Source organism: Vombatus ursinus, unplaced genomic scaffold (genome assembly GCF_900497805.2).
Source record: "Vombatus ursinus unplaced genomic scaffold, bare-nosed wombat genome assembly UNPS02008996.1, whole genome shotgun sequence".
NCBI classification, from domain to species: Eukaryota; Metazoa; Chordata; class Mammalia; order Diprotodontia; family Vombatidae; genus Vombatus; species Vombatus ursinus.
The window spans coordinates 6,240,951-6,262,750 of NW_020948774.1; the positions used below are offsets into that span (position 1 = coordinate 6,240,951).

The 21,800-nt window shown below is 37.6% G+C and overlaps 1 protein-coding gene across 1 annotated transcript in view; it reads left to right on the plus strand.

Moving 5' to 3' along the window:
- The window catches only part of DNAH17 (dynein axonemal heavy chain 17), a 220,544-nt gene that overhangs the window by 72,076 nt on the left and 126,668 nt on the right, over positions 1-21,800 (plus strand). The window contains exons 28-37 of the mRNA XM_027850181.1: positions 671-762; positions 1,969-2,095; positions 3,472-3,624; positions 11,861-11,986; positions 12,990-13,097; positions 13,881-14,012; positions 16,471-16,631; positions 17,599-17,755; positions 19,192-19,296; positions 21,094-21,251. Coding sequence (XP_027705982.1) covers positions 671-762; positions 1,969-2,095; positions 3,472-3,624; positions 11,861-11,986; positions 12,990-13,097; positions 13,881-14,012; positions 16,471-16,631; positions 17,599-17,755; positions 19,192-19,296; positions 21,094-21,251 — 1,319 coding nt within the window. The remainder of the gene's footprint in view (positions 1-670; positions 763-1,968; positions 2,096-3,471; positions 3,625-11,860; positions 11,987-12,989; positions 13,098-13,880; positions 14,013-16,470; positions 16,632-17,598; positions 17,756-19,191; positions 19,297-21,093; positions 21,252-21,800) is intronic.

Here is a 21,800-nt window from a genome sequence, read left to right on the forward strand (position 1 = left end):
TCCACCTGGGGCAGCTAGGTGGTGCAGTGGATAGATCACTGGCCCTGGAGTTGGGAGGACCTGAGTTCAAATCCAGACTCAGACACATAACACTCACTAGCTGTGTGACTCTGGGCAAGTCACTTAACCCCAATTGCTTCACAAAAAAAAAAGAGAGAGAGAAAGAGAGAAAGAGAAAGAAAGAGAGAAAAAGAAAGAAAGAAAGAAAGAAAGAAAGAAAGAAAGAAAGAAAAAAAACAAACTCCACCTGGAGTCACAAAGAGTCTGAAAAATGACTAAACAACAAAAATAAAATTGTAAGTTACATAACATTTGCTGATCTGAATTAGTAAAGGGAGTTTCCTTGCTGGAAAGGAATGCAATCACAAGTCTGGATAAAAATATGTACAAGTATTCCTCTTTGCATCCACTGTGTGCTGCATCCTAAGTAACTGACTACCTTCACTACCCCACCTCCAAAGGCTCGATGTCCCCCAGATCAAGACCTGAGGCAGGAATTTTTGGCTTCTCCCCAGCAGCAGGTGGCTCTAGAATGGATTCCACATCCTCATCCAATGGTGGAATGACCTCCTCCTCCAGGGCACTGGCATCTTGATTTTGTAAAGGGTCAATCTACTTCATGTCTGGCCCATGGCTCCTAATTCGCTGATGGAATGTCTTTTCTCCACAGAAATTAATGGAAGAAGCTATCAAAACACCCAATGTTATCGAAGCAACTAATAAGCCAGGCCTTTATAAACAGCTTGAGTCTCTGCAAAAAAGGTGAGCATTGGGACCTTTGCTAAGGGAGGCATTCAACAAACATCAAAAGGCTGAATACTAAAAAAAAAAAAGCTAGCTCAGAGTTAGCCAGTTTTATGATGGTCTAATTCTCTGACAATTTTTTGTCAAAATCATTAATAAATTCAGTTCTTTTAGTTCTGGTTCATTTGCAATTAATTGCTGTTCTTGCATTTCCCCTGCTCCTTAAAGGCAGGGATTATTTCATTTTTGTTTCCATGTTCTTTTTAACGCGAGTACCTTCCTTCCATTGAGTAGCTCCAGTAATCCTTTATATATACCTTAATTGTACATAGTTATTTGCATGTTGTCCCTATCCCCAGCCCCTATTAGGCTGTGAGCTCCCTGAGAGCAGAAATTGTGGAGGATTTTTTTTTTGCCTTTCTTTGTATGATCAGGGCTTAGCATAGTGCCCAGGCACACATTAGGTGCTTAACAGACATCAAAGACACCAAGGTCATCCACTGCATCCCGGCCCCTGATTTGTTGTTCTGACTTTTGTCTTGCCACTGGACTTAGATGACTCTGCAAAGAAGAGTGAGGCTGATGACTTTGTATAGTTCTGCCTCACTTAAATCCAGTTCATGTGCAAGTCCAGACATCACCCGATGATGTCATTGGTCCTCTTGGAAAGGAAGGACAAACAACAAGATCCTTGTCTTGACTTTAAAGGACCAGCATCCCTAGTGCCCAGCAGAGTGGACAGCACATAATAGGCAGTTAATGCATGTTGATTTTAACTGAATTACAAAAATTTCATTTTAGCAGACTAAAAATTTAATATCGATATTGAACAGTATACTTTCTATCACTCCAAATCTGATTTCAAGGGACTACATGGAGAGAGATAAATGTACTTATAGAACCTAATCCAGCCTCCCTTAATTAATCGGCTTTGTGAATATGGAGCTATGCACCTCTGCAATTATCAGTCCAATGTGATTTCTGGAAAAGAGTAGAAAAATACATATGGGGGCAGGTAGGTGGCACAGTGGATAGAGCTCCGGCCTTGGAGTCAGGAGGACCTGAGTTCAAATCCAACCTCAGACGCTTGATACTTACTAGCTGTGTGACCCTGGGCAAGTCACTTAACCCCCATTGCCTCACCAAAGAAAAAGAATTAAAAAAAAAAAAGAAAAATACATATTACAGAATAATTAAGTTGCCTTCTTTTCTCTTCTCCTCTAGTTTGGCACTTTGTGAAAAGGCTTTGGCAGAATACTTAGAGACAAAAAGACTGGCTTTTCCCAGGTTCTACTTTGTGTCTTCTGCTGACCTGCTAGACATTTTATCCAATGGAAATGACCCAGTAGAGGTAGGTAATATAATAGCTTTATTGCTCTTCAGGCTCAAGACCTGGAAGCATAATCCCTCCCTGTACCACCTCATACTCTGGAGGAGAAAAAGGGGATTAAGTTCACATTTTCTCTTAGTTCCTATGTAGCACAATCCCAAGTCCTACCTTAGACTTGAGTTCTGGTCACCCTGGTTTCTAAAGGCTTCCCTGCTGGCTGGTTGTACAGCCTGGGATGCTGCCTCTTCCTTATTCTCAATATTATAAAATGTGACAATATTATACTCCTTTGACTAAGGGGGTCAAAGGCAAAATAAAAGTACAATATATATTAATATATTTGTGGTAGCGCTTTCTGTAGTAGCAAACAAACAAACAACTCACTAGGAACAAATGAGTGCCTATTAATGGGAGATGACTGAACAAATTGTGATATATTGAGTAATAGAACGTTATCATAACATAAAGTAGCGATGGAAAGAGTAACGATTCTGGAGTCAGATGATCTGAGTTCAAATCCTGCCTCAAACACTTACTACTTGTGTGACCTCGAGTAAGTCGTTTAAGGTTTCTGTGTCTTAATTTCCTTACCTGAAAAATGAAGGGGGTTGGACTCTCAGGTCCTTTCCACCTCTCTACCTGTGATCCTATGGTACTATGACGCTAAGAAATGATGATGGTGGTGATGATGATGATGATGATAATTAATAACAACAATTCATTATATGGTACTTTAAGGTTTACAAAGTTCTCTACAAATATATTATGTCTCTTTTTATCTTCACAACACCCATGGGAGGTAGATGCTCTTATTACACCCATTTTACAGTTGAGTAAACTGAGGCAAACAGGTTAAGTGAGTTGCCCAGAGTCACATAGCTAGTAAGTGTCTGAAGCTAGATTTGAACTCAAGTTTTCTTGACTCCTGGTCCAGCACTCTCTCCACCATGCCCCGTCTCTGCCTCTAGATATGAGATTTTCAGAGAAACATGGGGAGTTATATATGAATTGAGGAAAAAGGAAAAAAGCAGAACCAAGAGAATAATATATGCAATAATTACATTCATGTAAATAAACTAAATGACAAATTAAACATTAAATAATGTAAATAAAATGAAAATGCAATTGAAAACAGATGAATTACAATGGTTTTTCCTGGTCCCTTAGAACAGGTGATACTCCACTTCCCTCTCAGAAGAATTATGAGGGTCCTAGGTATGGAATGTTATATTGTCAGATATGATTACTCTGTCACTTGGTAATGCTTGAAAATTTTTCTTTGTTACAAGGGAGGGTTCAATGGATGGAGATATACTGAGAAATAACTTGTATAAACAACCAAAAGTGTTGCTAAAACTTTAAAATATAGAGTATGTGATTTGTTTTCTCTTGCTTAGGTTGGCCACCATTTGTCCAAACTCTTTGATAGTTTGTGTAAACTGAAATTCCAACTAGATGAGAAAGAGAAACCTATGAAAATAGGCTTGGGAATGTATAGCAAGGAGGACGAGTATGTAGACTTTGATAAGGAATGTGACTTGTCAGGACAGGTAAGTTCACATACCAAATATGCCTAGCAGTCTGTCATTAGGCAGGCATAAGATGGTTCTGATTAGTGTTATTTGGAATGCCAAAGAGGCATGCAAGTTGGAGATGAATATATGTGGTCAGAATGGAAACCAGTATAAACTTTCTTTCTTTTTTCACATATTCCAATTTATTATATATTTATTTTAAACTTTTTTTTTCTTTTTAAGTTTTGAGTTCCAAATTCTTTCCCTCTCTTCCACCCTTTTCCCCACCCATTGAGAAGGCAAGCAATCTGATATCAATTACATGTGAAATCATGCAAAACATATTTCTATGTTAGCCATATTTCAAAAAAAAAAGAAGCAAGAAAAAGAAAGTAAGAAAATTATACTTTAATTTGCCCTCGGAGTTCATCAGTTCTCTCTGTGAGGTGGCTAGCATTTTTTCATCATGACTCCTTTGGAATTGTCTTAGATCATTGTATTGATCCAAGTAACTAAGTCTTTCACAGTTGATCATCACTACAACATTGCTGTTACTGTATATAATGATCTCCTGGTTCTTCTCACTTTATTTTGTACCAGTTCATATATGTCCTGCCATGTTTTCCTGAAACTATCCTCCTCATCGGTTCTTATAGCACAATAGTACTCTATCACACTTATATGCCACCATTTGTTTAGCACTTCTCCAATTAATGAGCATCCCCTCGATTTCCAATTCTTTGCCACCACAAAAACAGCTGCTGTATTTTTGTACATATAGGTCCTTTTCCTTTCTTTTTGATCTCTTTGGAATATAGACCTAGTTAGAATATAGAATATAGACTAGTTCACTACTCCACCAGCAGTTCATTAGTGCACCTGTTTTCCTCTCATCCCCCCTAGCATTTATCCTTTATGATAGGTGTGAGGTGGTACCTCAGAGCTGTCTTAATTTGCATCTCTCTAATCAATGGTGATTTAGAGCATTTTTTCATATAGTTGTAAATAGCATTGATTTCTTCTTTTGAAAATTTCCTGTTCATTTTCTTTAACCATTTATCAGTTGGGGAATGGCTCTTATTTTTATAAATTTGACTCAGTTCTATACTCAGTATATATTTGAGAAATGAGGCTTTTATCAGAGAAACTTGCTTGTAAAAATTTTGATGTTACTTCACTGTCTATGATACTTTTTAGTATATTGTAGTTTTCCTGATTATCTCTTTTAATTAGGCCTATCTTTGCTTTTGCTTTGTCTGAGATAATGATTTCTACCTCTGCCTCTTTTTACTTCTGCTGAAGTATATTAGATTCTGCTCCAGTCCTTTATTTTAACTTTGTGTGTGTCTTTCTGTTTCAAGTGTGTCTCTTGTATGCAACATATTGTTGGATTCTGGTTTTTAATCCATTCTGCTGTCTGCTTCCATTTTATGAGTGAGCTTATCCCATTCCCATTCATTGTTATGATTCCTAACTGTGTATTTACCTCCATCCCATTATCTTCTATTTCTTTCTCACTCTCTTTTTATCTTGTCCCTCCTCAAGAGTCTATTTTGCTAGTAACCACACTACCTCCTTTAATTTGCCTTCACTTTTATCATCCACCCCTACATGTACCTTTCTGTTATCCCCTTCCTCTCCTATTTCCCTATTAGATAAGTTACATTTCTATACACAACTGAGTGTGTGCATATATATACATATATATGTGTGTGTGTATATATATATATATGTATTCTTCCCTCTTTGAACCAATTTCAATGAGAATGAGTTTTAAGCATTGTCCACTCTCCACATATTTTTCCCTTTCATTGTTAAAGCTCTTTCTTGTATCCCTTTTTTGTGAGAAAATTTTTCCCATTTTGCCTCTCCCTTCTCCCATCTCCCAGTGCATCCCTCTTTTTTACCCCTTCATTTTTTGAGGGATATCATTTCAACATAATCAGCTCACAGTCATGCCCTCTGACTATGTAAACTCCTTTTAATTACCCTAAGAATGATAAAGTTCTTAGGAATTACATGTATCATCTTCCCATATAGGAATCTAAACAGTTTAAGTTTATTGAGTCCCTTATGATTGCTCTTTTATGTTTACCTTTTTATACATCTCTTGAGTTATGTTTGAATGTCAAATTTTCTGTTCATCTTTGGTCTTTTCATAAGGAATGCTTGGAAGTCCTCTATTTCATTAAAAATCCATCTTTTCCCCTGAAAGATTATACTCAGTTCTATTGGGTAGGTTGTTTTTGGTTATGATCCTAGCTCCTTTGACTTCCAGAATATCATATTCCAAGCCTTCCACTCCTTTCACATAAAAACTGCTCAATCTTGTGTGATCCTAAATGTGTTTCAATGATATTTGAATTATTTCTTTCTGGCTACTTGAAGTATTTTCTCTTTGCCCTGGGAGCTCTGGAATTTGACTATAAATTTCCTAGGAGTTCTCTTTCAGGAGGTGATCAGCAGGTGGATTCTTTCAATTTCTATTTCACCCCCTGAATCTAAGATATCAAGCTAATTTTCCTTTATAATTCCTTGAAACATGATATCTTGCTCTTTTTGTTTTATCATGGTTTTCAGGTAATTTAACAATTCTTAAATTATCTTTCCCTGATCTATTTTTCAGTTCAGTTGTTTTTCCCATGAGATATTTCACATTTTCTTCTATTTTTTTTCATTCTTTTAACTCTGTTTTATTGTTTCTTGATGTTTCATGGAGTCATTAGCTTTCACTTGCTCTATTCTAAATTTTAAGGAATTATTTTCCTCGGTGAGATTTTGTACCTCTTTTTCCATTTGGCCAATTCTACTTTTTAAGGAGTTTTTCTTTACAGTGGATTTTTGTGCCTCTTTTACCATTTGGCCAATTCTGTTTTCTAAGGTATTTCTTCAGTATTTTTGTGCTTCTTTTACCAAGCTGTTAATTCTCTTTCCATAAATTTCTTGCATCACTCTCATTTCTTTTCCAAATTTTCCTTCTACCACTCATTTGTTTTGTTAACGCTTCCAGGAATTCTTGTTGGGTTTGGGTCCAATTAGCATTTTTCTTTGAGGCTTTTTTGGTAGCTGTCTTTTTGGTCTTTTTCCTTTTTATTATTTATTATTGTTTATTTATTTTTTAGTTTTCAACATTCATTTTTTTTTTTTTGGCTAGGCAATGGGGTTAAGTGACTTGCCCAGGGTCACACAGCTAGTAAGTGTTATGTGTCTGAGGCCGAATTTGAACTCAAGTTATCCTGACTCCAGGGCCAGTACTCTATTCAACATTCATTTTTATAAGATTTTGAGTTCCAAATTTTTTCTCACTCCCTCCTCACCTCTTTCCCAAAGATGGCATGCAATGTAATATAGGCTATACATGTACAATCATATTAAACATATTTTCACATTAGTCATGTTATGAAAGAAGAGTCAGAACTTCTGTTCTGGAAAAACCACAAGAAAGGAAAAAAAAAGAGAAAATAGTATGTTTTGATCTGCATGCAGACTCCATAGTTCTTTCTCTGGATACGGATAGCATTTTTCATCATGAGTCTTTAGAATTGTCTTGGATCATTATATTGCTGAGAGGAGTTAAGTTTATCAAAGTTGGTCGTCGCACATTGTTGCTGTTAATGTGTACAATGTTTTCCTGGTTCTGCTCACTTCACTCAGCATCAGTTCATGCAAGTCTTTCCAGGTTTTTCTGAAATCTGCCTGCTCATCATTTCTTATGGAACAATAGTATTCCATTATACACATATACTACAACCTGTTCAACCATTCCCCAATTGATGAGCATCCCCTTAATTTCCAATTCTTTGCCACTACCGAAAAGAGCTGTTATAAATATTTTTGTACATATGGGTTCTTATCCCTTTTTTATGATTTCTTTGTGATATAAGTGATATTGCTGGATCCAAGGGTATGCACAGTTTTATAGCCCTTTGGTCATAGTACCATATTGCTCTCCAGAATGGTTGGAGCTGTTCACAACTCCACCAACAATGCATTGGTATTCCAGTTTTCCCACATCTGTAACATTTGTCATCTTCCTTTTTTGTCATATTATCCAATCTGATAGGTGTGAGGTAGTACCTCAGAGTTGTTTTAATTTGCATTTCTCTAATCAATAGTGATTTAGAGCATTTTTCATATGACTGTAGATAGATTTAATTTCTTCATCTGAAAACTGCCTATTCATATCCTTTGACCATTTATTAATTGGGGAATGATTTGTATTCTTACAAATTTGACTCTGTTTTAGAAATGAGGACTTTTTCAGAGACGCTGGCTATAAAAATTGTTTCCCAGCTTTCTGCTTCCCTTCTACTCTTGGGTGCATTAGCTTTGTTTGTGCAAAACCTATTTAATTTAATGTAATCAAAATGATCCATTTTGCATTTCATAATGTTCTTTATCTCTTGTTTGGTCATAAATTCTTCCCTTCTCCATAGATATGACAGGTAAACTATTCCTTGCTCTCCTAATTTGCTTATGGTATCATGTTGGTCTATGCATAGTTTCTGCCATACTATTTTCCAGTTTTCCCAGCAGTTTTTGTCAAATAGTGAATTCTTATCCCAGAAGCTGGAGTCTTTGGGTTTATCAAACAGTAGATTACTATAGTCATTGACTACTATGTTTTGTGTAATATTCCACTGATCCACCCTCTATTTCTTAGCCAGTACCAAAGAGTTTTGATGATTGCTGCTTTATAATACAGTTTTAGATTTGGTACGGCTAGGCCTTTGGTAGCTGTTTTCACATTGTTATCTTTTTTTGAGTTTATGTCTTGGTTTTCCCTGCCAACTTAGTAGCCTTTTATGGTCATTTCTTTTTTTGTTGTTTGCTCATTTTTCCATCCTATTTTTGGGCTTTGAATTTTATGTTAAAGTTGGTCTCTGCTTAACTGGGAGTGGGGAGGCACTGACCCAGGCTTCACGTTTTTCCTTGCTGCTGTTTTCAGAGCTAGTTCTGGGGGGTCTGCAAGTTTTTGGTGTTTCCAATGATTCTGGGAGAAGTATGGTCACTGCTTTCCTGGGCCGTGCCCTGGTCGTCACCCAGGAAAGGTGTTCCTGGAAGGGTTCCTGGTCTCTTACAGCTGCAAATGCTAGCACTCCTCTTTGCTTTGATATTGTGACTAGAGTCCCTTCTCCCTTGTGACTGACAACATGCCCTCCTCTTCATTCTTGAACTGTGACCCAGAGCTCTGAAAGGGCAATAGAGTTGCCAATTAGTGCCAACTATACCCAAAGGATCCCCTGTAATCTCTTTCAGAACAGTTGTCTGACTCTCTCCTCACCATCTCTGGGCTGAGGGTTCCCAAAGCTGCTGCTGCTGCTGTTGCCTTAGTGTGTGTGGGCTCTAGATGGTCCTCCGCCCAGGTGCCATAGACTTCTCCTGTTAATCTCATGAGTTTTTTAGGCCAGAAAAATGTCTCACCCAAACCTTTTGTTGGCTCTGCTACTTTGAAATTTTATTTGAGGCATTATTTTAAAGTTGTTTGGAGGTGAATGTTGCAACAGTTCACCTGGGTGGCGGCCCCTAATCCACCATTATCCGCTATATACTCTTTCCTCAACCCTCAGAGGTTGAGACTGTGCTTGACAGGAGAGACTTCCTATCCAGAGGAAAAGGATTGGCAGAAACCCCAAGCCCGGGGGAGTAAGAGAGAAGGGACGTGGGAATCAACCAAGAGGAAGCTCTCTTGCTCACTAATCTTTTACCTTCTACCTCATATACTTTTCAAAGCATACCACCACTGCTAGAAGTGGGAGCTTGTGTTGGGATATACTTTTTTATTTTTGCAAAAATTTGTATTGAGTTTTATTTTTGAACTCTGTTTTATTTTTTACTTCTTGCGTCTTTTGTTTTTTTTGCTTTTTGCTAAGCATTTGGGGTTAAGTAACTTGCCCAGGGTCACACAGCTAGTACGTGTTGTGTGTTGTGTGTCTGAGACTGGATTTGAACTCAGGTCCTCCTGACTTGAAGGCCAGAGCTCTATCCACTGTGCCATCTAGCTGCCCCCATTTCTTGCTTCTTTTAAGCAGGATTTTCCCTGTTTATTGAAGATCACCTCACTACAACAATTTTTTTACTTTTAAAATATTTCATCCTCTGTTATTTCACTTTTCCTATGATGCTCTGAGTTTGAAATTGAATTTAGCTCAGCATTTTTGCTACTATCGGGAAGAATTGTTGTTGTAATGTTGATGATACAGAGTTTTGTTTCCTTTTTTAAATATACTTTTCCTTTCTCAGAGAAATTTTATGATCCAATTTTGTTTGAAAATCTTTTTCTAGTTTTTGTTTTCTTTCAATTTGTAATTTGTTTTCTAGTCTCCTATGTAGGGTGTCCCAAAAGTCTTAGTGCAGTTGAAATTAAATGGAAGGACAAACCCATAGTCCCCACTACTGGGGAGACTGAGGCTGGTGAATCACTTGAGTTCAAGAGTTCTCAGCTGCAGTAAGACTAAAGCTGATTGGATGTCTGCACTAAATTTGGCACCAGTATGGTTATCCATTAGGAGCTGGACAGAACCATCAGGTTGCTTAAGGAGGGGTGACTTAGCATAGGTCAGAAACAGAGCAATGATGAACACTGGAGCCAGGTCAATGAGTGGCTGCTGGAAAAAAAGGAAGGAAAGAAGGAAAGAAGAAGGGGTCATTTGACTGAGGAAGGAAGTGACTTCAAGGAGTATGAGCCTTGGTGATTCAGAGTGAGATTTTAGAGAAGAGCAGATTCTGGGAATCCCATGTGATAACCCTATTGTGATAACCCTATGAAGAGAGAAAGGACTTCCTGGCCCTTCAGTACCAGAAACTTCGAGATGCCTTTGGCCATATGGGTATCCTACATATGGATCCTCACTTCTCATAGGTGATGTGTATATTTGTGGCCAAGGATTATGGGATTCATGTTTTATAATTACTATTCTTGCTATGCCATCTGAGTAAACACCTTTACTAAAAGCTAATCTTATCTATTGGCATTACTGTTTAGGAGAGGCACACTGGTCAGTCAGTGTGCTAACTTCTGGGCATACAAATACAAGCCAAAAAGAAAACCAGCCCTTGCTTTCAAGGAGCTTTTAAGCAGAATTTCTTTTTTAGCTTGTTGAAGATAAATGAAACAATTTTATTTTATATTTTAAACATTTTATCCTGTTATTTCATTTTTCCTATGGTGATTTGAATTTGTAGTTGAATTTACCTCAACATTTTTGCTACTACTGGGGAGAACTGTTGCTGTAATATTGATACAGAGTTCTGTTTTCTTTTTGAAGTACACTTTTGCTCCTTGCTCAATGAAATTTTACATTATAATTTTGTTTGAAATCTTTTTTCTAGTTTTGCTTTTCTTTTGGTTTGTTTTTTATTTTCTAGTCTCCTGTACAAGATGTATAATGGAGGAAAGACAATACATAAAAGGGGAGCTGAAAAGCAGGGGGAGGGTGGAAGGAGTTACCCGTGAAGAAGCATGGTGACTAAGTCTGGAGAATGAGAGATAGCTGATATGAAGCCCTTCCCCCAAATGGAGGTTCTGGGGAAAACTCACCAATTGAAGAAGAGACCTGTAGGAGCAGTCATGAGACATGGGAACTGTAGTTTTAGAATAATGATACCATACTTGAACCTTGGGAGCAGTTGTCATTCTGGGAATCCTTTGTCAAGAGGGTTTACCATTTGGGGAAGTAACTCAGAAGTTCTACACTTTAAATTGGTTAAAGAAGTCTTTGTAAAATTGTTGTAGTATTTGCAAGCTATATATTTTTGTTCTTATCAAATGTTTTGTCTCTGAGTATTAATTTTTTAAAGTAGTTCATTCTGATTACTCTAAAAATCCTCTAGGTCCCTACACCCAAGATATGTGTGTAGGTTACAGCAATCACCACCATGAAGTAGGTTGGAATAATGTAGCCTATCTACATAACATCAGGGCATTAAGTCGTTAGAGTTCCAGGGCTACCAGGTTCTTTCTTCTTTCTCTATTCCTTGAATTTCTGAAAGCACAATTTACTTCATCAACTACCAGGTCAATACACAGTTATCTTCTAGAAGAATCTAATCCCTTATCTATGATTCAGTTTCCAAGGATGAAGTTCTTGGGATTAAGAGACTTTCTCAGAGTCTTTCATATTTAATGACAAAGAGTCTCCATCGTTTATTCATTGCTCCCTCTGAGCTTCACTTTCATCATAAATAGTAATTTTTGACAACAGGCCAAATAAAACAGTCTACAGAGTTTTGCTGATACCCCTAATTTAGTGGGATTGGTTTCTATCACCAGGTTGAAGTCTGGCTAAATAGAGTGCTTGACCGAATGTGTGCGACGCTCCGCCACGAAATCCCGGAGGCCGTGGTAACATACGAGGAAAAGCCACGGGAACAATGGATTTTTGATTATCCTGCCCAGGTACAGAATACAATGACTGACTTTGTAAATTTCAGTCACACTTTCATTGGTTTGAATCATAATGTTCATACTATTTTGTTATCTTTTAAGTGACAGAACTAGAAGCAAAGTGTGGGAGTTGCAAAGAGGCAGATTTTGTCTCGATGTCAGGAAAACTTCCTAATACAGCTATCCAAAAATGGAATGGGCTAAAAAAAAAAAAATGCAATGGGCTGCCTTAGTAGGGGGTAGATTTCCCCTTCCTTGGAGCTCTTCATGTATAGGCTAGATGATCAATTGTCAGGGATATTATAGAAGGATAAGAGTTGTTTGGGTAAGAGTTATACTGACCGAAGCTAGAATTTATATAAAGCTTTAAGTTTTGCAAAGCACTTTATACATGTTATCTAATTTGATCTTCATAACAACTGTGGGTGCCATTATTCCCATTTTACAGATAAGGAAACTGAAATAGATAGATGTTAATTGTCTTGCCCAGGGTCACATAGTTAGTAAATGATTCATACAGTTAGTGAGTTACTGAGGTAAAATTTGCAGTCAGGTCTTCTGACTCCAAGTCCAGGGTTCTATGCACTGCAGCAGTGTTTTCTTAGGTCCCTTTCAATATTGTGATTCAGTGAGACATACAATATGATGTAAAGGAAAGAGGACTATACCTGGGGTTCTAAGAAACCAAGATTCCATTTCTGAAACATGTTAACTATGTGTCCCAATGGTATAAGTCACATAAGCTCTCAAAGCTTCAGTTTCCTAATCTATAAAATGAGGATAGTCATATCTACCTCTCAGTGAGGAAAGCACTTTATAAACCTTAAAGTGCCATATAAATATGAGCTTGTGTGGTGGTTAACATCTTTATAGGTATATTTTATTATTTTCATGCCAAAGAAAAAAATATAATGATATATAATGCTTTTTAAAATGTATATTGTTTAAAATAATTATTCCTGACTCTTTGGTCATTTGGGCATGTGGGGTTGTTTGGGGGACTTTTAACTTTCAGATTGCTTTGACATGCACTCAAATCTGGTGGACAACAGAAGTTGGAATGGCATTTGCAAGATTGGAAGAAGGTTATGAAAATGCGATTAAAGATTACAACAAAAAACAGGTACACCACTCAGTATTTTCCTTTGTAATTCTTGGTGGGCCATTTGTCAGAAATTGATGGTACTATCTTTCATCTCACTCACTTGTCTTGGGCAAATGACTTAACTTTCTCTGAGCCTCAGTAAAATCAAAGGGTTGGATTATTAATCTCTAAACTCTAAATCCTATGATCAGTCTTCTGATATTCTTTAGTGCTTATCATTTACATATTTGTAACTAGTACAGGGAAATGGGGATTTGTCCCAGGGTACCAACATGGGGGGAGAGGGGAGAGGAGAAGTATCTGCTTCCTTTCCTCAGCATCCATCATCCCTTCTCTTTATCTCACAGTCCTATATTGCCTGGTACCATGTGACAATTCAGAGTCCCATCATTATAGCACCCAGGGCCAACCTTCTCCCCACATTGGGTGAGACAGCCCATCTCCTTCACACCTAAGGCAATAGCACTTAGAGTTGGACTCAAGAGAATGCTGCTGCTACCTTCCCTGACCACCTCCTTAACTGTCTTGTCCCTAAGTGGAAAGAAAATCCCTAGTTAGGGCTCTGATTATCCAACTTATTTAGTACTCACCATATTCTGACTTATGTCATTATATCTTTGTGTGTATATAACATACCTTGAGAACAAGGATTTCTAGGCCTTATACTTTGTTGTAACACACACAGTCTTAGCACAGTGACAGGCAAAGAGTGAAAGTTCCCTAAGTATTAATTCATCAATTGATTGTTTTATTGGAGGGTATCATTTGATGTTCTGTGGGAAAATGTCTTTGTTTCCATAGATCAGTCAGCTGAATGTACTGATTACACTGCTTCTTGGGAATTTAAGTCCAGGAGATAGAATGAAGATTATGACCATTTGTACCATTGATGTACATGCCAGAGATGTTGTTGCAAAGATGATTCTGGCCAAGGTGCGTGCTCCCCTTCATCTTCCCTTCCCGGAGTCGACTGGGCAGGTCCTCTGAATATCAGGGTCATTCTACTGATGTTTACAGGTTCAGTAATGTCCCAAAAGAGCAGGGTACTTCTGAGGCAAGTATCTCATTGGTCTCCAAGAGGCTGGATTTAGGGAGAGAAGAGACAACAGAATCTGTAGTCAACTGGATTGTGGGAGTTGGGGGTAGAGAACAACAACAACAACCACAACCCAGAGCTTAACTAACAAGAATAATTAAATTAATTTTAATTTAATTATATTAATTACTAATTAAATAATTAAAATGGAAGCGGTCTAGGATGAGCTCCTCCCCTCCCCAATAGTGGCTCATTGACTCACTAAAGGTCAGACACTCAGACTGAGAGACATAGAATTTCCCAGTTTTTCTCATCTAGGCATTTATCAAACTATGCTCTGTAGAATCCTGCAATTCCATGATGTGTGACTTCTAAAAAGCTCAACCAAGAAAAAGGTATTAGCCAAAAAAGTATTAGCAAACTGGTCTTCATCACTATCTGTGTTGGTTTCACGTGGTGTATATTACATTGGCTAAAATCAATCATGAGACCAAAATGGTGGTTCCAAATTATAAAATGCTTTCTGGTATTGTAGAGATGACACTGGATTTACGTTCAGAAGGTCTGGGTTCAAATTCCAGCTGTTCCACTTACTATCCAGTGACATCCTAGGCAAGTCACTTTGTATCTCTGATCCTTGGTTTCTTCTTTTGAAAAATGAGGAGAGTCACAAGATTTCTCCAATAGATTAGAACAAAGACTACATTCTTTTTATCTTTCTGTGTCCAGTGCCCAACACAGTGTTTTACATGACTGAGAATTTAATAAATATTGAGAATTGATCACAATAATATCCTTCTAAGTATTTGTTTCACAAGGTTGTTAGCTTCATAATGAGGCTGACCTAAAAATGGAAGATTTTAAATCAGTCTCATGTCATTTGGTGCCATTAGTAGTAGGCATTGAATAAAATAATTTTAAAATATTTAACTGCATAGCTTTTGTTGATGTTTTATTTAAAGTGCAAGGAAATTGAAAATTACTTCTCCAAGCAATAAATCATTCTATGACCTTACAGTATTTTCTTAATTACATTTATTTTTGGTTACCTAATAATTATAGTAATAATATTATATATGTCTTTAAATTTTCAAAGCACTTTCAGCACTTTATTTCATACAACAATCTTGTAAGGGTAGAGATTTTTTTATTAATTTATTTTGATTTATCAACAATCACTTCCATAAGCTTTTGAGTTTTAAATTTTTCTTCCCCTCCCTCCCCAAGATGGTGTGCAATCTGATATAGGCTATACATATACATGCCTATTAAACTATTTTCACATTAATGATGTTGTAAGGAAGAATTAGAACCAATAGGAGGAACCACAAGAAAGAGAAAGCAAAACAAAACAGAGGAAAAAAACAGCAAATAGTATGCTTTGATCTGCATTCAAACTCCACAGTTCTTTCTTTGGATGTGGATAGTATTTTCCATCATGAGACCTTTGGAGATGTCTTAGATCCTTGCATTGCTGAGAAGGGCTGAGTCTATCAACATTAATTATCACACAGCGTGGCTGTTACTGTGTACAATGTTCTCTCTGGTTCTGTTCACTTCACTCAGCATCAGTCCATACAAGTCTTTCCAGGTTTTTCTGAAGTTTGCCTGCTCATCATGTATTATAGCACAATAGTATTCCATTACATTCATATACCACAACTTGTTCAGCCATTCCCCAATTGATGGGCATTAAAGAGGTTATTATTATCCTTACCTTATAAATGAAGAAATTAAGAAGGTGAAATAGCAAAATTCCATCAAATTTTAAATGATTTTTTTTCTACATGGTGTTAAACATCTAAATATTAAAGTATATCTAAATAATTGAGCAAATTTTTCAGTTTCCATCTGGATTTTTGGCACCACATAAATTTGTCCAAGTTCTGAACAGGTAAATTGATTACTGAGAGGCAAAATTAACTCCCAGTTATCTGTATATGGATTATTCATTCTGGGGGCAGTTAGTAGCTCAGTGAATAGTGTGCCAAGCCTAGAGTCAGGAAGACTTATCTTTGTGAGCTCAAATCTGGCTTCAGACACTTATTAGCTGTGTGACCCTGGGCAAGTCACTTAACCCAGATTGCCTCACCCCCCCCCCCAAAAAAATGAAAGCATTCAAAAATGATTCCTGACCTTGGAGTGATTGCGAGGGTAATGAGTAAGAAGTGGGGAGGGGAGCACTTGAAATAGGGAACTATAAGGCCTTAAGAATTCAGTCTTTCTATAGGTAAAGCTCTAGGCCCAGTTTTGCTCTTTTCTAAGCCAGTTATTCAGTCATCATCTACTATCTAGATGTCAGGCCTGCTTCTCAGAGTTCCCAACTCCTCCTAAAATAATTTTTCCCCCTTTTAGGTTGAAAATTCTCAGGCCTTCACCTGGCAGTCTCAGCTTCGGCATCGTTGGGATGAGGAAAATAAACATTGCTTTGCCAACATCTGTGATGCTCAAATTAGATATTCCTATGAATATTTGGGTAATACTCCCCGTCTGGTAATCACGCCACTCACTGACAGGTATGGAACATGCAGTTGCTTGGATTTGTCATAGGGCTAGAAGAGATAACCAGTGAGATCACTTTGTTCAAGGGCCTTGCATCAGGCAGGATCTCAAATAAATAAGGGCATATCCTGTTTGATACTTCTATTGAACCCTGGTGAGACCATAATTGAAATTCTAGGCACACTTGATATACTTGACTTCCCTCATACCAACAGCCACTGCAAAATGTCCAATGGTCATAGAGTGTACTGTTCAAAAGCTACATATTTTGCACATTTCCTTGAAATAATACCCATTCTTAAAAACCAACGTATGCGTAGGTATGCTTAATGCATGCCTATGTCTTAAGAATTTTATTTAGTTCTTAGCACCACATTTTGGTCTCACCATATGAGGATCATTTGGATGAACTGGGGATGTTGAGCCTAAAGGAAAGAAGATATAGGAGGTACATGAGAGGTGCCTTCAAGTATTTAGGAGCTGTTTTGTGGTAGGTGGACTAGACTTCTTGTTCTTGGCCCTAGTAGGCAGAACTAGTAATAACTGGTAGAGTAAGTTTTAGTAGAGTTGGTCTTAATATAAAGAAAAATTCTCCTCATAGTAATCCAAAAAGGAAATGGGCTACCTTGGGAGGTAATGAATTCCCTTGTCCCTAGAGGTCTTTGGACAAAAGGCTGGATGATTACTTTGGGATATGTTGTAGAGGGGAATCCTATTCAGATTTAGGTTGGTATGAGCTCTGAGATCTCTTCCAAATTTGGGATTTTGTGAACTTCAAAGAAAATATGCCCACAATGCTTATATATGTCAAATCTAAATTTTCCTGCTATAATGAAAGCCCATTTTTCTCTCGTGGGCCTCCTTAGATACTATTACCTATTGTGGTTTGGGGGGGGTGACATCATATTACAACTAAAGAATATAAATGTCAGATGGGCTTTGTGTCAAGAGAATTTCAAATAACCGAGGGTCCCATTACAGATGCTACATTACTCTGACCCAATCCCTCCATCTGATTATGGGAGGAGCACCTGCAGGCCCTGCAGGGACAGGCAAAACTGAGACCACCAAAGACTTGGGCAGAGCACTGGGCATCATGGTATATGTCTTCAATTGCTCTGAGCAAATGGATTATAAGGTGCGTATCCAAATTCTAGGCACCTGCTTCTCTAAGAGATAAAATTCTGTGTTCATGTTGGAAGGTTTTGTACGAGGTGCTCCTTTCCTGAGCTGAGCATTGTGTTATATCCTTTACCTCTAACATGAGGTTTTCATTCGGTACAACCTGAAAGCTGAATGGACAACGTGAGTAGGAAGAGTGTGAATAGTTTCAGCTTGCTGATAGTAGCAGACCTAATGGACATATGCCATACATTGTCACAAGACCCACAACCATTACTGTGGAGGCCTTAGGTCCATTTTAAGTCAAACATGTCCTACTGGGCATGATAAAAGTCTGCGATGGTATGGTAGATCTGTGTGTCAGTCTGGGTGTTTTCTCTTTATATGTTGCCACGTAAATGAGTACCAAACATCAGCCCATACATTTTTCCCCCAGTCTGCCTCTTCCTCGTGGCAGTGACATCTCCATTTTGGGGAATAAAATGATGTTCACTCAGCATAAATTATCACCTGCCCTAGTGAAAAAAACTTTGTTAGTTACACATCATTACCTTCTAAACCAGTTTGGAGTGAGATAGTTGAGTAAAAGGTATTACTAAATTTGACTCAGTTCTCTATAGTTTGAGAAACCAGGTCTTTATCAGAGAAATTTGCTGAAAGTTTTTTTCACTGTTATGATTACTATGTATTTCCCTCCATCTTAATAATTGCCAGCCACTGCTTGAGTTAGTGGTACAATGGTCAGTGGTCTGAAAGGCAGGAATGCTCAACCAGAATTCAAAATGTAGCCCTTAATATCTTTACCATCTCAGGATGTTTCTTTCTTTTTAATTTATGGAATAAAACAAGCATTTCCATAATACATTAAATTTCCATAGTGAAAATAATTTCCATAGTACAATAAAAAAGATGATTGCACATGAAATTGCAAATCTATTACGTATAATTTGCTATTTAAACAAATATATATAATAAAATTATGTAAATTTTTTAAAAAAAGGTATTACTGGATGATATTTGGGTTGAATCAGCTCCCAGTGGTCTAAAAATGAATGCCTCACTTTATTCAGAAAGAAGGTCAGTTTTGAGGTATTTCATTTCAAGATAGATGGTAGTCCCAAGTGATCTGGACCAAAACTAGGCTTGGAGAAGACCCCTGTTTTATTTCCCGTAAATACTACTAAGTTTAAGAACCAGGACTAGATCTGAAAAGAGTATCTTTGGGCAACTTTGGACTTACTGAGCCTACTCCTAGCCTGAAATGAATAGTTTTTCTCTCCGGATTTCCAGAAAGCTCGAGATGCTCATTCTGGGACAATACAGACTATGAGTGCCATAGAATAAGAAAAGAATTCACTAGCTTGGAATGAGACTCTACTGTTGGGTCCCTCTGTGACTGCTTTGCAGATATTTTCTAATGTTTTTGTGTTTTCTGATTGTGGTCTTCTCTAGTCCTGTGGAAACATCTACAAAGGATTGGCCCAAACAGGGGCTTGGGGATGCTTTGACGAATTTAATCGAATCTCAGTAGAAGTTTTATCCGTAATTGCTGTGCAGGTATGTCCATCATCCAAATTATTTTTGCATAAATTAGAATAATGTGCCAGCAACCATGATAGCTTTGATGTATAAACAATGTTTTTCTGGTTTCCTACTATCTCATAAAGCAATCATGTTTACATATGTATAGATATAGATATAATCATAAGCATACTATATATATATCCATATATTTATATACATATACATAATATTTCCAGGTTAAACTTTTTTACACTTTTATTTTTTTAACTATTATTCTCAAAGAAGCTATGATATTCATGTTATTACCCTGCTCTAAATGGGGCTATATTTATCAGAAAATAAAAAGAGCATGGAGAGTCAGATAGTACATGGATTTGGAATCAGAAGAGCTGGGTTTTGGTCATTTTCCCTCTATGGGGTTTAGTTTCCTCCTGGGTAAAATAAAGGAGTTAGACTAGGTGTCCTCTTAGCTCCCTCCAGCTCTAGGTCAATGTATAGTGAGCTCTTAACTTCATTTTTTTTCCTTCTTTGTGCTGAGATGGAGAACATACATCATCTAACAACAGAACCAACTATGAGGCTGACAGTATATATAGGGAATGGAAATTTCAAAATCTCTCAGTCTCTGCCAAGATGCCAATTATATTCCACTCTACAGATAATTTCAGAGGAATCCAGTCAGGTATCCCAAGTAAAGAAATTAGGACTCTAACAAGTGCGCACATAACAGTAGAAGCAGTATTTGAAGAATGGGTTTAATTAAGAATGAATTTTAGACTCCATCAAGTGGTACAGAGAGAGGTTGCAGTTTAACATCCCCATACAATTTATTTGTTTTATTTGCTTTATTTGCTATAGCAGCTACTACTGCCAACTTGATTACAAAAATGAAAGCCCAGACTTACTCCTGAAATTATAGCTCTAGATCTGAAAACTGCATCATTTCAGCTAAGGAATATTTGATATGGGTGTCCTAAAAAGGAATTCATATTTCCCAGTGATGTTGTCAGAAAGGATTTTTGAAAAAATAAAAAAAATATTATACACATATACACATATTGGGTTTATTTTGGTCCTTGGGACCTTATTAGTGTAGCAAGGAAACTCATGGAGTCTCTACACCAGGAGTTTCTTCTTATACTAATGAGGTGTAGGATATAAGTGTAGAATCATCACCAGTGATCAGGTAAAATTCCACCAATATCAGCAATGTGTTTTGTAACATAGAGTTATAAAGAGTTGCCTGGGACTCTAAGAGGCTGCACAGTTAATGTGTTCAAGAAGTAGAACAGCAGGGGCAGCTAGGTGGCACAGTGGATAGAGCACCAGCTCTGGAGACAGGAGGACCTGAGTTCAAATCCGGCCTCAGACACTTGATACTTACTAGCTGTGTGACCCTGGGTTAGTCACTTAACCCCAACTGCCTAGCCAAAAAAAAAAAAAAAAAAGCAGAACAACAGTCTTCCTAACTCCACTGCTGGCCCCCTATCCACTATATCAAAGTGTAAATTAGGGGATTGTAAAATGACTAATTTTCTTTCTTGCTTGCTTCAGTTGAGGTTAAGTGACTTACCCAGGGTCACATAACTAGTAAGTGTCTGAGCCTGGATTTGAACTCAGGTCCTCCTGACTCCAAGGCTGGTGCTCTATCAACTGCAGCACCTAGCTGCCCTGTGGAATGACTCTTTTCAAAGGGGGTGAGGGTGTGTGTGGATAGATGAATCATTTTGGAAATTCAGAGTCCTTTCAAGCTAACAAAAATTAATGTATCTATTTTACATTTAAAATGCCAGCTATAACTTTCTCTTCTTATGTAATTATGCTGTTTAGGTAAAATGCGTCCAAGATGCAATTCGTGCCAAGAAGAAAATATTTAGTTTCCTTGGAGAGATGATAAAGCTCATCCCCACAGTGGGCATGTTTATCACCATGAACCCAGGTTATGCTGGGCGGGCAGAATTGCCAGAAAACTTAAAAGCTTTGTTCAGGTATATGTGCACAGATAATAATGATATTAACCTATAGAGGCTTTAGTAGTAAAGTAGTTCAGAGTCGTCAAACATCCCCTCTCTTTTACAGGTCTCCAATCTCCCCTTCTCCAATGGCTTCCTCACTTCTTCCTACAACTCAGGTCTCCCTAATCCTCCCGAAAGTCTTTCTTTGACTATATATCTCCTCGAGCTATTGTCCCATCTCATTTCTCCCTTTCACTAGCAAATTTCTTGGAAAAAAAAATCTACATCTAATTCTTTCACTTACTCATCACCCACTCACTTCTTTGTCCCTTAGATCCTAGCTTCTGCTTCTACTGCTCCTGAGACTGCTCTCTCAAAGGTCACCAAAGACCTTGTTGCTTCAGTCTTCATCTGGATGCCTTTGGCTTCCAAGCCATTTTTTCCTGGTTCTCCAATTCTGATTCCTTTGCTGGAACTTCTTTCTTTTTCTCTTCCCTAAGGTTCTGTTCTTTGCCTTCTTCTCTCTATACTTCCCTCCTCAGTCATTCCCTCTCAAAGCTTCCATTATTTAACTCTAAGATC